At 59.5% G+C, this 15,567-nt stretch overlaps 1 protein-coding gene across 2 annotated transcripts in view; it reads left to right on the top strand.

Moving 5' to 3' along the window:
- Positions 1 to 14,580, top strand: part of STUM (stum, mechanosensory transduction mediator homolog) — a 58,439-nt gene extending 43,859 nt beyond the window's left edge. Inside the window, exons 2-4 of one of the 2 annotated variants that reach the window (XM_027613427.2) lie at positions 4,100 to 4,279; positions 7,705 to 7,713; positions 8,707 to 14,580. In XM_027613427.2, the coding sequence (XP_027469228.2) occupies positions 4,100 to 4,279; positions 7,705 to 7,713; positions 8,707 to 8,741 (224 nt within the window). In that variant the 3' untranslated portion in view covers positions 8,742 to 14,580. The remainder of the gene's footprint in view (positions 1 to 4,099; positions 4,280 to 7,704; positions 7,714 to 8,706) is intronic. The other variant, XM_027613428.2, reaches the window with a different exon arrangement.
- Positions 14,581 to 15,567: the final 987 nt, after the last annotated feature.

The raw sequence follows: 15,567 nt of genomic DNA, 5'->3' as shown, positions 1-15,567 counted from the left end.
TTTTTGATCATGGCCATTCTGACAGGTGTGAGGTGGGATCTCACTGTGGTTTCGATTTGCATTTCCCTGAGGATGAGTGATGTTGAGCATCCTTTCATGTGTCTGTTGGCCATCTGGATGTCTTCTCTGGAGAAGCGTCTGTTCGGGTCCTTTGCCCATGTTTTAATTGGGTGGTTTTTCTGCTACTGAGTCGATGAGTTCTTTCTGTATTTTGGAGATTAACCCCTTATCAAGGGTATGGTTTGCAGATACTTTCTCCAGTTCCACAGGTTGTCTTTGCTGTGCAGAAGCTTTTTAGTTTGATGTTGTCCACTTGTTTATTTTTGCTTCAGTTGCTTTGAGCTTTAGGTGTCACATGCAAGAAACCATCACCAGGACCCACGTCGGGGGAGCTTTGTGTCTGTGTTTCCTTCCAGGAGTTTCGTGGTTTCAGGTCTTATATTTAAGTCTTTGATCCATTTTGAGTTAATTTTTGTGAGTGGTGTGAGGTAGGGGGCCAGCTTCATTGTTTTCCATGTGAATATCCAGTTATCCTGGCGCCACTGACTGAAGAGACTGTCTTCTCTCCCGTTCAGTGTCCTTGTCAAAGATTAGTTGACTGTATATGCCTGGGTTTATTTCCAGGCTCTCAGTTTTGTTCCATTGGTCTGTTTGTTTTTTTGTCAGTACCATATTGGTTAGCTCTCTCTCTCTATATATATTTTTAAATTATTTATTTATTGGAGAGGGAAAGAGAGAGAGGGCCCAGGAGCTCTTCTGGGCAGATGGGTTGTGTCTCATACCTTGTCTGGGTGGGGGTAGGGGGGCTGCTCCGGGCAACTCTCATTTTCCCAGACTCTCCATTTGGGAGGGGCTGGGAGCTACCCTCAGCCTCGGCCATGAATTCATCCCCCTGCCTCTGCAGAGCAGGGACACCCTCCACAGTGGGCACTGGCTTTGCCCTGGGGGTGGTTGGCTTGCCTGCCTGCCTCTCGGCACGTGTTCCTTGCACATGTTCCTTCCCACCCTCTGGTTGCATGTGGCTGGGAGACCCTCTCCACAGCAAGTTACAGCTCCCTGCCTGTGTGGGGGGCAAGCTGGGCTCTGAGGCCCACCAAGGCCCCTGGTCAGAGTGCGTCACTGACGCGCTTCTGCAAGTGAGCGAGGCCGCTGTTGGGATGACGACTTGGGCACTGCCACTGTGAACTCTGTGCCCAAGATCTTTGCCCGTTGTTGCGGATTGCTCCACCCCCATCACAAGCCGATTCCGGTGCTCGGGCCCCACTGATCTCCCTGTGCAGCGAGATCAGAGTAGGGGTCCCTAGAAGGGACCCACGATGCCGGGAGGTGGGGCTGGTTGTCCCCTCTCCTTTCCCCAGAGGCTCAGGGGAGGCCTCTGGGTGGTGGTGGGCGGGTAGGGGAGGGGCAGGGTGGTTAGTGGGGAGCCGCGGCTCTGGCCCTCCCAGTGCAGCCTGTGTTGGTCTCTGTGGGGCAGGGGGTGCTTCTGGGATCGTCTCAGTGGTGTTTTGCTCATGAACAGCTGTTAGCTGTTCTTGTTGTGAAGGGGAGGGGCATCAGCAAAGACCTGTGTCACCATCATGGTGATGTCACTCCCTCCAGTCATCTGTGGTTTTAGCAAATACCACAGGTGACAGCAGGTGGTCTGAGCAGGCACCTCACACTGGTTGCGTTTCTTTGGACCCCCACATTCTACCTACTGTATACGGCACTGTGCTGGGGGCCCCTCTGACTACTGTATACCGCACTGTGCTGGGGCCTGGGCAGAAAGGTGGCCGGGATGCCACCTGGGGTCTCGGGGACTGTCGGCCCCTAGGGAGGTAGAAACACACGCAGTCGGAGGCAGTTTTAAGAGAAAGAGGATGGGCAGCGTCGGGATCAGGAATCAGCACGTGCACCCCGGCGTCAGCCTTGGATCTGAGGCTTACGGGTGCCTCAGCCACCTGGGGAGGCCAGCAGGAGCCACCAAGGTTGAGCAGGGAAGGGCCAGAAGCCAGAGTGCAGACAGGGAGGAGCTTCCCCAGGAGGAGGAGCGTGAGGATGGTCGCTGGTTTGCGGGCTGGTTTCCCAAATGGACTACTCCCTCGTCTGGACCTGCTGTCACAGCTCGTCCCCACCTGGGAGGCAGTGGGAACCAGCAGGAACAGAACACTGGCATCACATGGCCGTGGGGTCCGTGCCTGCCTGTGATTGTGACCTTGGACAGGATACTTGATTCTCGAGTGTGTGCGTGTTTTAGAATGTAGGTTTTATTACTATTTAGGTATGGAGGGGCCAACAGATCAGAAATGGCAGCCACTGAAAGGAGAGTTGGTTACAGTTCCTCAGAGGAGGGGCACGCCATGCTGCAGGGCCCCACATGAGGAGGCGCCAGAGATGGGGGCAGGCCACGGGGGGCAGTGCGGGCCTTTATAGCGGTTTCCAGGGAAGGAACACTCTAGGCAGGGTAAGCGGGCTAATGGCTGGCTCGTTTGAATAATTTCAGTGGGCTGTCCCTGGTTGTCCAGTATCTGGCCCTGAACGATTAGGGTGGGGGGCTAGGGGCCCAGAGGGTGAGAGCCCATAAAGGAGGTGGTTGGGGGGTGGGTTCTGGACTGGGGGCTCACGTACTAGCTCTAAGGACAGTCTCTCTGGGGCACCAAGACCCCAGGTGCGGAAGCAGAAGGAACACTTGGGTAATATGGGATGTTAGTGTGGTGGGCAGAATAATGCTTCCCCCCAAAGGTGTCCACACCCTGACCCCGGTGCCTGTGCAGGTATTCCCTTACACAGTAGAGGGGGCTCTGCACATGTGACTTGAGATGGGGGGATTTCCCTGGATTATCTGGAGGGCCCATGTGCTCAAATGGTCGGAGGCCAGTGGTCAGAGTCAGGAAGAGAAGATGAAGGGGTGGTGGAGGAGGGGCGGGAGCCAATACATGTGGCAGCCCCGGGAAGCAGGAAAAGAGCCTCCAGGAGGACCCCGAGGACATTCCCGACTTTCCATCTCCCAGATTGTAAGAGGGTGTATTTATGTTGCTTTCAGCCACTGAGGTTGTGGTGACTTGTTACAGAGGCCACGGGGTAACTGACACGGACGGGGAGCAGGCCAGCGGCCACGGGGTAATGGACACAGATGGGGAGCGGGCCAGCGGCCACGGGGTAACGGACACGGACAGGGAGTGGGCCAACGGCCACGGGGTAATGGACACAGACAGGGAGCGGGCCAACAGCCACGGGGTAACGGACACGGACGGGGAGCGGGCCAACGGCCATGGGGTAACCGGCACGGACGGGGAGCGGGCCAACGGCCACGGGGTAACCGGCGCGGACGGGGAGCGGGCCAGTGGCCACGGCGTAACCGACACGGAGGGGGAGCAGGCCAGCTGCTCTGCAGGGTGGCCTTGAGGCTCAGAGCCCACGGAGGAAAAGAGCCTGGCTCCAGGAAAATGCAGTACATATAGCGCTGTGTGGATCTGGGAAGTCCTACCAGGTAAGGGACCTGGTCACACACACTATGTCGCTTTGTGCTTCGTGAATGTTCAATAAATCTTGGGCCCCCTGTCCCTCCCCCAGCAGGTCTGGGGTGTCTGGGGAACCCCGTCAGAGAAGGGTCTCTGAAACATTGGCACTGGCCTGAGCTCTCCGCTCTGCAGCCGCCTGGGGCCTCCGTGCCTGTCCCTTCGCAATTAGCGAGCGTGCTGGGGGTCACTTCCTGAATTTATCTCCGTGGGCAACTTCCGTGTCACCCCAGGGATGCTGGTTCCTACTTCCGAACCGCTAGGCCTGTACAGCCTTTGCCACACGAGGTTGATGTCATTCCCCCAGGCTGTTCTCTGTCCTTGCAGGGGGCTGCACTGTGGCTCCCTTGTGGCAGGGACGTCTTGTCGTGGCCCCAAGACTTGCTGGGCCAGGGGCCAACCATCCACATGTCCTCAGGCTGGTGCCTCGGCCCCCCCAGCACAGGGATCAGAGGCGGGCCGGGTCTGAGTGGGAAGGTCCTGGACTCCGGCCGCCCCTCTCCTCGCTCCTTGGGGGGGCGGGCAGTGGGGCCCCAGGCCGTCCGGAAGCACGCGTGTGGCTGCGCCCCCCAGTGCGCTCAGAAGCCTGTCCCCTCTCACAGGGACGTTTGTCTCGGCCTTCGCCGTGCTGTGCGGAGCCCGCACCGACCTCCCGGACAGGCACGTATGCTGTGTCTTCTGGCTCAACATCGCAGCGGCCCTCATCCAGACCCTCACAGCTATCGTCATGGTGGGCTGGATCATGAGCATCTTCTGGGGCATGGACATGGTCATCCTGGCCAGTGAGTACCTGCCCATGCCGTGCCTTCTGGGTCGGGGGCTGGGCCGGATACGGGGGCAGGGCTGGAAGAGGGGCAGGCGCCGGATGGTCTGGGTGGTTGTGGTCCTGCAGGGTGTTGGCACCTTGCCGGTCACTAGAGTCTGCAGCCGCCTGGCAGAGGGGACCCTCCCCTCCACCCCTGCCCCTGCCCCCCCACCGTGCATGCCCAGCCCAATGCCTGCAGGGAGTCCTGAGCGGAGACAGGCAGACTCCTGAGCCCGAGGGTGTGAACAAGACAGGGCCGAGCTTCTGTTCACCTCAGACGCATCAGGCATTCTCTTTGTCAAGGGAACTGTCCTGGACCACCCTGGGTAGCTGGGGTGGGGGCTGTGTGAGGTGATGTCCCCTGGGCCTGGCAGCCCCAGTTTCCAGAACGAAGGGAAACCCACGTGGCATCTGTGCCCACAGGAAGCCCTGTAACTGTGGGTTGTTTTGTTCTGTTTTGTTTCTATAACCAGGACAGCGCGGTTTTCCTTTGACCTAAGCTTTGTTCCCTGTTGAGGGAACCTTCACCACTCAGCACAACCTTGATTCAGACACAAAACTGTTTTGTGAAAGTGCCTGATGTTACAAAGGTCACCGAGATGACTTAACATTTATGAAATAACCTAGTGAGCTCTTAGAACAGATACCGCACGTGCCTCAGAGCAGCCCCGCGCGTGGCCTGCGTTTTCCCACGTTCCGTCCACGCCGCCACGGATGGCCGCTGATGGGCCGCCTCCACCAGGCGCCCCGTGGTGTCTGACACAACAAAGCCACTCTTAGGTGGGACTGTCAGTGTCAGAGGGAGGGACAGCCGAGGCAGGACGGGCTTTTGGGGGCCCTAGAATGATCTAGAATGACCTGTAGCTGACTCTATCTGAGTTCAGAATCCTCGGAGGATGCAGGGCACACACAGATGCCAGGGCCAGGCGAGGCCTCCGGTCAGTGACCAGTTAAGCCGCCAGCCAGAGAAAGTGTAGGCCCCAGAGCCAGAGAGATCCAGCGGAGCCAGTGGATTGGGCAGATTGGCTGCCTGGGAGCAGGTCATCCGGCAGCAGAGGTCAGGAAGGAAGTGGGGAGCCTGTTACCAGGACATCCCAGGCAGACCCCAGGAGACGGAGGCAGCCAGAGAGATGGGAGGGGGAGAGCAGGCCTGGCTGGCGACTGGGGGATGGGCTGGCCCTGGGGAGGGCTAGGCTGGGGAGGGTCAGCAGGCTGGGGAGGACTGCTCTCAGGGCAGGCGCGGCCCGTCAGGATGTCAGGGAGGATGGGGACCCTGGGAGGGGAGCAGGCAGAGGAGTCAGAGACCGAGGCAGGCCCATCTTGGGCGCCTCGCCCTGCGCCCTTGACTAGGGATTGCCGAGTCTTGCCGGCAGGCGGGGAGCGCTGCAGAGCCTGAGGCTTCCCCAGGGGCCTGTGGGATGGCCCGCAGCCTCCTGACCCCTTTCCCAGTTGGAACCTGGGAGGCCTGCTCTGGGATGCGTCCTCAGCCACTGTCAGAAGGCCTGACCCCTTTGACTGCTTCCTCCCGCGTCACCCCAGTGTCTGGCCAGGCACTTGGGCACTTGAGGATGGAAACTTTCCACTAAAGTGGAACGTGCCTACGTCACCGGGCCCCGTCTCAATAAAAGTGAACTGGCGCCTAGTCCCTAGAGCTTTCTGGTTATTTTTATCTTGGTCACCCTTAAAACCCAGGGGTTTCAAAAGCCATGGGGTCTGTATCTTAGAGATAACTAAAAGGGCCCCCTGATCAGGTCCTAGATGAGGAAGCATGGACCCCGAGAAGTAAGATGGGGACCTGGTTACTTCCTCTCTTTGCACCACCCCAGATTGTGGGCTCAACCAGAAACCCCGGCCCTATGGCTAGTGCGGCGGATGTAGTTGGGCTGTGGGTTACCCAGTCCGAGAAGTCCCATTCCCACCCTGCCCCAGGGCCCCAGGCTCTCGCTGTGGCCAGTCAGCTTCTTGGGTGTCTGCACGCTGGCGCCAGGGATGCTGGGTTTTTTGCGCCAGACTTTTCAGACTTAGCTGCACGAGAAAACCCGCCACACCTCGCCGCTGCCCACCAACCGCGCCTGCCCTCCGGACTCAGCCACCCATCTCTGCAGGGGTGCCTTGTTCCAGAAAGTAAACCCACCCTGGAAGGATGCGTAATTGCCACTCTTGAGATGTGGCGGCAGGCCAGGGTGGCTCTGAGCAACAAGCAAAGCTTGCATGTCCCGGGATGGCGACTTTGGGGGGAGGTCCCACAAGTGACTCGTCTGTCCTAATCGATAGTTGGATGGGGGCCATTCTTTCTGGGTTTACTCCACCCCTTTCCGCAAAAATGAAGGAAACTTCTCAGCTGGAATAGTACAGGTTGAGTTTTTTGTTTTGTTTTAGATTTTATTTTTATTTATTTGAGAGGGAGAGAGAGAGAAGGAACAGGGAGGGGGACAGAGGGAGAAGCGGACTCCCGGCTGAGCAGGAGCCTGACGTGGGGCTCGATCCCAGGACCCTGGGATCATTACCTGAGCGGAAGGCAGACGCTTGATGGACTGAGCCACCCAGGCATCCCAAGGATGACCTTCCACACAGCACTGGCCGGGGTGTCATCAGCACACACACCGTCCGGAAAAACCCCTAAGAGGACACGCAGGGAATTCCAGATCGAAGTAGACATTAAAACCAAGAGACACAAGCAAGCGGCTCTGTTGATAATAATCACAAGCCAACTACAGCCTGTCCTGGTCGAGGATGGAGAAATACGCCGTAGTTCTCCGCGCTCTCTGCCCCATGCCCATGGCAGGCATTGCCCCCCTCATCACGACACCGTCTGCTCATCCATCCACGTGTTCCCCACCCGGGGCTTCCGGCATCTCCATCGGAGATGTCTGCAGGACAAAATCTGTTTGCCATGTCCCGGCCTCCGTCTGTCCCGAGGCATTAGGGTCTATGTATGTGGCTCCTGTCCCTACATGGGGTGACCAGACGGCTCAGGTGGAGCTGGGCTGGGGCCAGGAGGGGGCACCTCAAAATCCTGAGAGTGTCCCACAGCCGTCCCTCCACGGGTGCACCCGGCTGGCGTCTCCAGGCCGGGTGGGTGTGAGCCCAGAGTGAGGGGTAGCGGGTGGCCCCGGGGGAGGAGTGGGCTTGGCTGCGTTGTGGGGCAGGGGTGGGCCCCGAGGGAGCTTCTCGGTGGGGCTGCAGGCTGTGAGCCTGGGGAGGGGGGAGCCCTGGCCACGTGCCCCTGCAGCCCAGCACCCACCTGCGGTTCCCAGTCGCTGGACCCCGGGCACAGTGCTCACGCGTCCTGACGCCTTTTGGACTTCAGCCAGTCCCTCTGGCCTCTGTTTTCACCCTGTTTTCTCTTTCTCTTTTCCTCCTGTCCCTCCCGTGGCCTCACAACCCTGTGTTGCCCCCAAGTTTCCCAAGGTGAGTCTGCTGATGGGCGTGGGGCCCTGCCCAGGCTGCCTCCCCCGCGCCCCTGCCGCCCCCCTGCGCCCTCCGCACACACACTCACCGAGCTGGCCGCCGGGCTTTCATCTTGTTTTTGGTTTTTATCCATTTTCATTTATTGTTGTGCTTCTGTTTCTTCTGTCTGTGTTTTCTTTTTGTTTGTTTGGATTTCCAGCTTTTTAGTTTGGAAAACGTAGAAGCATAGACAAAAGTCGAGGGCCTGGTGCACTGAGCCCCTTAGGGCCCACAGGCTTCAACAACATAGTCACTCCTGTGTCATCTGTGATGTCTTATCTATTTCCTGCATTTCCGCACGTTATTCAGACTTAAAATGGGTGAATAATTTGGTAAATAACGAGAGAAAACAACCGTTAGGTCCTCAGAAACTCCTCTGGGGGCTAAGTTGCCAGCTAACGGTGAGGCGGGGGGCATTTCGCCAATTCCAAGCTCATAACTTCGTCCCTAAGTGTTTCAGTGGCTCAATTTTCCCAGGGCTCTTGTGACGACACTGTTGTGTCTTAAAGGCTCGGAGTCCTCGGTCACGTTTGTGTTCCAGACGTCCGGCTGATTGAACACACACATAGTGACGGGCTTTTGTGTCCTGTCTTGCTGTTTTCCTTTCCATCCTCCTCTCCGTGCACATGTCCCAGTACCCGGCGCTGGGGCATGGAGGCCCGCCCTAGTCTTCTGGGCCAGGGGCACGTCGATCACGGCGCCACCGCCCCCTCCCCAGGTGCCTTCCTGTCCTGTAACCCCACTAAACCCAAAGTTCCACAGTTCTCCCTGCATCTTTCCGTCCCTGGTAAAAAAGTCCATGCCCTCGGGAAAAGGTGGACCCTGAGTATAGCTGTCATTCACACCTTAGTGTAAATAAGATCTCATGACCCTGTCGTGGTTCGCAGGCACCTCCTAGAGAAATCCTGAAGGAAGCGGGCATCTAACGCTCTCTCCTGTGCTTCTTCCCCACAGGCTACAAGGAGCAGGGCATCCCACAGCAGCTGTGAGGCCGAAGGAGCCGCTGAGAATTCCAGGGCGGGCCCATGGGGGCCGTACCAGGCCGCGGACGACACCGGGACCTTTACACATGCTCTTCTGCCGTGTCCCGGGGTCGGAGTGGAAGAGGGGTATTTAAAAAAACAGTATTTATTTTGAAAACGCATCTGCTTTTCTTGGCAGGCTGCAAGACTGCCAACCCCCCGCCCCCCCACGCTCCAGAAAGACAGGCTCCCAGAGCATCTCGGGGCGGGGGGGTTGTGTGGGGGCGGGGTTGCGGACAGCAAGGCTGGGATGCTCGGCTCTCCTCTGCCCTGCACGTCTCCCTGCCCACTGTGAGGGCGCCCTGGAGCTGCCGGGTCGGGCAGCAGGGGCTCACCGAGGGGCAGGGTGCGGTGGACCCTTCCTCTGGGTCCCCAGCCCGTCTGAGTGTTTGCGCTGTGGTCTCCTGGGGGCCGCGCCAGGGCAGGAGTGAGGATGCACACGTCCCCAGCCCAGTGTGGAAAGGCCTGCCGCGCCCTCCTGGGGATGGACCCCTGAAAGTCTCTCCTGGCCCCGCGCTCCCTTACTGTAGCCTACCCTTCACCCACCCCCCCTCCTTGCCACTGAAATCTCTGGGCCTGGGTGTGTTTTGACCTTTGTTTCCCTAGAAGACGGCCCGCGACTTCATCCCTGGGCGAAACGGCTAGAATTGCCAGGTGTTCATACACAGAATCCCCAGCACAGGTGTGAGCAAGCACAGGCCAGCAGCCTTTCACATTATACTGAACGCCACTCCTGGTCAATAGTCCTCCTAAAATCCTCGGGGCTGGACGGGTCTCCAAATTCAGAAAACGTGGATTTGAGACAGAATAAGACCCATGTACCGTGCATTTCCTAACACGCCCGCAGTCTGGAACACCTCCCGACCATCGAGCGCATGACTGTTTTTGCAGAGAATCCTGTGAAAAGTCAGACTAATTGGGATCAATAAAAACCATAAATAGCCTCACCTTGCTTGGTTCAGGTCAGATCTTGGCCTAAATAAGTTTTGGAAGAAAACTTAGCATTCAGGGGCTTTTGGGGATTTAGAATTGCAAAAGAAAAAAAAATTGTATGGGGTGGCAGATTTCTATCTGAAAAATCCCTCTTGCCGATGAGGCCCTGGGGATCCCGCTGTTGTTACACAGGAATTCCTTCCGTTGCAAAGGGACGGTCGGGGCCTTCACGGCACCTGCCCGGTGTGTGATTGTTGGATCCTGGTGGGGGAGGAACTCACAGGAGGTGCTGGGGCCACTGCAGGCAGGTCAGGGATTGCTCTGAAATGAAGAGAAAGATGATCCAAAGTCATGGTGGACATCTACCCGTCTGTTTTAATTTGCTTCCTCACATGAGAATTGCCAAACTGTGGGACTGGCCCAAAGCTGTTTGCAACCCCACTGGGCTCCCCGAGGGAGCTCTTCCTGTCTGGCGGAGATTCAGAATGCGGCCAGGGCTGGAGCAGTGACGTGTCTGGCCTTTTCCCCGTGGCTGGACGGGGTGTGCTTGGGGAGCCTGCAGCTGGACAGGCCCCCCCGGCTCCCCGAGCCCACTCACCTCACCCGCTGGGCTTTCTGATTATTGTCCTGCCAGGGAAGTGGGCCTTGGGCTCCGTGTGGATTGGGCAGCGCTCGGGACCCATGGAGAAACAAATCCCCTGCCCCACCCCCTGATCCTGCCCCCCCTTCCCTCCTGACCCCAGCCTGGGGTCTGCTGCTTCTTTCGTGTTTGGAATCCTGTGTGTTTTCAAGGCGTGGGACCAGCTTTGGTTTTATCCAGAAAGCCAGAAGCTTTTGGTGTGTGAAGACGGCATCCTCTGGGCCGAGAAGACGGCAGCAGGTGGCTGCTGGCTGCGCCCCGGGAGGCTGCATCAGAGAAGGGAGCCAGCCCTGTGGCCAGGCCAGAGCAGCTCGGGCTGAGGGCTGGGCCGGGCCCTTCGCCCCACACGCCCAGAGGGACGCCCGGCTTCGGGCACAGCCCCCCCCTCCCCCCCACCCCGGTGGGAGCGGAGGATCTTGCTTTCCTGGCTTGGGCTGGGGCGGCTGCTGCTGGGGAGAGAAGAGACAGCAATTTGTGCAGCATGTTTGGTGGTGATCCAGACACAGGTGGGGGTTTCTTGAGTGAACCCCGGCACGGGATGGCTCATACAGGGGTTTGTGGGCTCGGAAGGACGGTTCCCCTCGGCACTCCCACCTCGGCCCCTGAGGCTCCCCTCGGCCCCAGCTGCTTCCAAACTTGAGAGGATGTCGGCCTCTGGAGGAAGCCCTTCCCGCGTAGCTGACGTGTGCGAGGAACGGGGGCATCCTGGTCCTCCGAACCCCCTGTGTGTGAGGGTGGCTGCGCGGGGGAGCAGCTCGAGACAGCGACTTTCTCCATGAGACTGTGGCCCAAGTGTCACTGGCTTAGATGAGGGGCAGGGAGGTGAGGAAGTGACCTGGGGCAGGATGGCTTCCCTCCGCGACCCTGTGACGTGGACGACAAAGACAGCCTCCAGATGCTGGGCCTTTGCCAGGCTCGGCGTGGTGCATCTGACCCACGGTGACCCTTACCAACAATCCTGGCAGGGGGACGTGTTTGCGGACCTTCCAGGTGTCAGGACTGAGGCGCCGGCAGAGCAAGGCCCTGAACACCGCGGCATAGCTGACTCATGGCCTGCAGCGAAGTCTTGCAGCCAAGGGAAGGGGTCTTGGGGGGTCGGAGGGTTCTCTGGACGGTCTTGCCCGTGCGGAAGTAGCAGGTGACGGGAAGGGGTCTTGGGGGGCTGGCTCCACCACACGCCGTCCTGGGCGGCCCTCCAACCCGCAGCCCAGAGCGGGCAGGGGACCTGCTCCAGGCCCCCCGACCCCCCACGTCCCAGAGGCCTGGCTGGGGCTTGGGCCTCATGCAGACATCAAGAAGCCCAAGCCACAGTGAGGAGCACGCGAACTCTAGAAGGTCGAGGAAGCCACACGGTCAGAATTTCCCCCACAAGGACCCAGACCTAAGAAAGGAAAGCCGAACACTGAGCCCCGAGGCCACGCAAGGTGGGCTGAGCCCCCAGGCCCAAGAGAATGCCTTCCTAAGGCCTGACTCTGGAGGAGGAAGCGAGGGGTCCACTGAGGTGGTCCTTCTGCGCCAGCCCAGCTCTTTAAAATCCCCCCCAATCTACAATTTTTTTTGGTGAACCCCATCCCCGTGCAGATGGGGGGAGTCTGCAAGGGTCACTTGGGTGTGGGCCTGGCCCCAGCTGCCGGGCCCAGGGCCTGAGCCAGTGTGGGGCCCCATCCTGCTCCCGGGGCCTGGAGGCATTCATGACCCTGGATGTTTTTCTCCGGTGGGTGATGCTGACCACCTCGGCATTGTGGAAATGGCTTGGGGACATATAATCTAAATGTCAGTCCCCAGTCGGTGGTTGCAGGCCCTTGTTGACCCCTCTTGCTGGTTTGTTTGGAGGGCTTTCAACAGAGGGATTGGAGGCTTAGAGCACCCCCAGCTGCACTGACCCTCCCCGGAGACCATGACCTCGCAGGGGGTGGGGGAGCCATGTGAGCTGCTCCCCACGAACCTGCCCGAGGCTGAAGGGAACCAGGGTGCCTTCTTCTCAGCGGGCCCCCTGTGCTGCCATCAGGCAGTTCTCCCAAGCGGGGCTCCATGTTCCACAGTTGTGCATCCAGCCAGCGTTCAGCGGGCACCGATGCAGCCGAGGGGGGCTCCCAGAGAGCAGCGCCCTGGCCGTCGCGGTGCCGCACCTGCCCTTCCCGTCCGCACAGGTGGAACAGCAAGGCGAGTGGAGGCAGGAGGGCGCTTCTCCCCGCAGAGGAGGCCGCTGCATGTGGCCAGGAGGGCACAAGGCCAGGCTGCGGGAAGGGGGGCTGGGGGCCTCCCGGGCAGGTGGGCACTGGTCGGGGTCCGCGTTTTTCACCTGTCAGGCTCTGAGAGCTTCAGAACGTCTGCGGGATCACGGAGGCGTGCAAGTCAGGCTGGACTCGCGAATCTGCCCTAATCCCTGTGTGATGCGTGGGGAACCCCGCGCCGCAAACACTGGGGCGAGTTCCAGCCTCAGTGCTGTTTGTCTCTACTCCTGTCTCGTGCCTCAGTTGGACCATCCGTAGGCGGGGCAGGGAGGGGCTGGGAAGCTGATGCCGGTCCCATTTCTGTCAGAGCAGAGGCCTTGGAGGACGGGCCCAGGGCCGTGCAGCCGTGCTCCTGTGTGGGCCTCGTGGAATTGGCACGCGGGGACTCTTCCTAGTGACAGACACGGGCGCTCTCTCCCCTCCCGATCCAGTCACATGGGAGGCTGATGACAGGGCCGTCCTTGTAGGTGTCCTGAGTGTCCAGTACAAGTTGTCTCTTTAGGTTTAGTCCCAGTCCCTCTCCCTGCCTGCCTGGATTTGCCACCATGCCAGCCACCCCAGGCCAGGCCACCGGCACCCTTAGGCGGGCAGAAGAACAGACACGTGCTCGCTCTCTCACACACGCGTGTGCACACCACCCCCCCCCCCCCCCACCCCGCATGCTCGCAGCCCCTCCGGCTGCTGGGTGAGGGCAGGTCTCAGGATTGAGACCTTAACATCCGCAGAGAGGCCCTCACACTGCCCGGGAGCCGTCCCTCCAGTGTGGGCCCTGGTGGGTGGCACTTGTCCTTGTCACCCCACCCAGGGCCCAGACACACACAGTTCCCTTGATCCGAAGGGCCCCTGGGCCAGGAGCACTTCCTCCTGGGGTCCATGGCTCCACAACCCCGGCCACCAGACCCGGCTGGCCTTCTGTGGGAGGGCTGGCCTTCTGGGTCTCCCAGAGAGGAGGGGACCGTGAGCCCTTTCTGGGCTCTTCTGAGGCTGCAGACAGTCATCCCCACCATCCCCCCGCCCCCGCCCTCCAGCCCCAGGATGAGAAGCAGTGAGGAGAGAAGGGGGCAGAGGTCACGCCCACCCCGTTTCTGGGTGATGCCTGGCTGGGTGTCCCAACCAGGGAGCTGGTGTGGTGGCCGTTAAGTGGCCGGGGCGCCCCTTGGACACACTTGGCAGGCCCTTTGCACAGGCTAGGGGACACATGCTGTTGTAAATGGTGCCAAATCTTTGAAAACAACGTACATAAAAACAACACTGGTTCTGTGCATATTAGCTGAATTTATATTTGGATGAGTGTTGTGCTGTGATTTGTAGTTTTTGATACGTGAGCGACTTTGTTTGGGTCTTTCTCCCCTTAAAGGAATCGCTGTCCATTTCTGTTGTTCTCTGCCGAGACCCTCTCCCCGACCTCCCAGGGCTTCCTCAGTTTACCTCTGCCCAGATCTGCGGGGGCTGCCCCCCACCCCCAGCCACTTCTCTTGTGATCCTAGCCAGCCAAGGGGGTCTCCAGCCCATCCCAGTGACTGGAGCCTTCCTTGGTTCCACGAGAGGAAGAAATTCTCCAGCTGCGGACCTAGGGAAGCTTCTAGACTTGCTGCCTGGAGCCCAGGCCGGGCTGCGGCTTGGCCTTCCCCGCACCCTCAGGACCGAGCCCCTGGCAGGCCCACCCGCCCCCGCTGCTGGCCGGGGTCCCCAGGGCCCCTGGAGGCGCTGGGCAGGGTCCCAACCTCCCCAGCGCCCCGCCAGCTTCGGAAGTCCCAGCTCAAGCACCGTTGCCGTCCGCCTAATGGCAAACAGCGCGCATGACCGTCGAAACCTGTGTACATATCTCCACGTACATATTTATATATTCAGATTATAAATATGCAAAGCATGGCATCTCTTTGGCATTCCAAGTTTGTGTTTTTTTAAATCCTGAAAATACGGCTTTAGAAACTTTTTCTTCTTTTCCCTCTTTTCTATGTAATAAACACTCATGTGACTTTTTTGGTGGCTTCTCAAAGCCCTGTGTGCTCTCGTTTTTCCAGCTGGCCGGACCCCAACTCGCGCCCTCTCCCCATGACCTCTGCTCGTGTGGTGGTCTCAGCATGAAGGCTGTCCTTCCCCGGGGTAGGCCCGGCCCTCCTTCAGACCCTCGCCTCCCACCCCCCCTTGTCCTGGGGACCCCCAAGTTCAGCGATCGGATCCCTCTGCAAGTGTTCGGAATCTGCCCACCAAGTTGGGCATCGGGCCCCCACCGGGTTTAGCAGGAACGCGGGGCAGGTGAGACTCATCTGCTCGCCCGTGGATGGGCTGATGAGGGGAACGTGTGGAAGTGTTCGGACGTGGTTAGGAGGACTTGTAACGAGGCACTGGTTGACCTGACGGGAGCCGGGAGGGAGGTGCAGGGCTCGCTCCACAAGCTCTGCGGGCCCAGCTGGAATTTGCTAACGGGGTGAGGACCCACAGAGCTTGTGGAGTCCACGGCCAAAGACAGTAGATAGACCAGATGGACACGTGGGAGTTCAGAGAGCTCCTGACGGGCAGAGGTAATGCAACCAGATGAAATCTGTGAGCTGAAACTACCAGCTCGAAGAGACAGCTGCCCTGGGCAGTCAGCGCCCCATGCTCTCCCTCACGCCCGTGAGTCAGGGGCTCCAGGCCGCGTTCTAGAAGGCTCTCTCTGCAGAGCGGCAGTCAGCACTTGATGACCCGAGGCACACCCTGGGGCCTTTCCTGATCCAAAGACTTACTGTGCTCAGATCATGCCAGGGATGCTCTCTGCCAGAGAAAGCTTTCCACAGGCTGTGCGGCCTCAGAGGGGCCCCCTTCCGGGGGTAGGGGAGGAAGTCGGGCTGCATGAAGGCATCTACTCCCCAGGATTCCCCCGCACCCCCAGACCCCAGACTGGCCATGGCCTTCAGAGGTGACCCTCCAGCCCGGTCGCTGAGGGACTTCTCCCACGGTGACACAAGCCAGGAATTACCGAGAAGAGGGGGGCCCCACAGAA

This window comes from Zalophus californianus, chromosome 10, assembly GCF_009762305.2.
Source record: "Zalophus californianus isolate mZalCal1 chromosome 10, mZalCal1.pri.v2, whole genome shotgun sequence".
In the NCBI taxonomy this organism is placed as follows: Eukaryota; Metazoa; Chordata; class Mammalia; order Carnivora; family Otariidae; genus Zalophus; species Zalophus californianus.
Note: the sequence above shows the minus strand (reverse complement) of the source record. Positions and strands in the feature narration are given on the sequence as shown.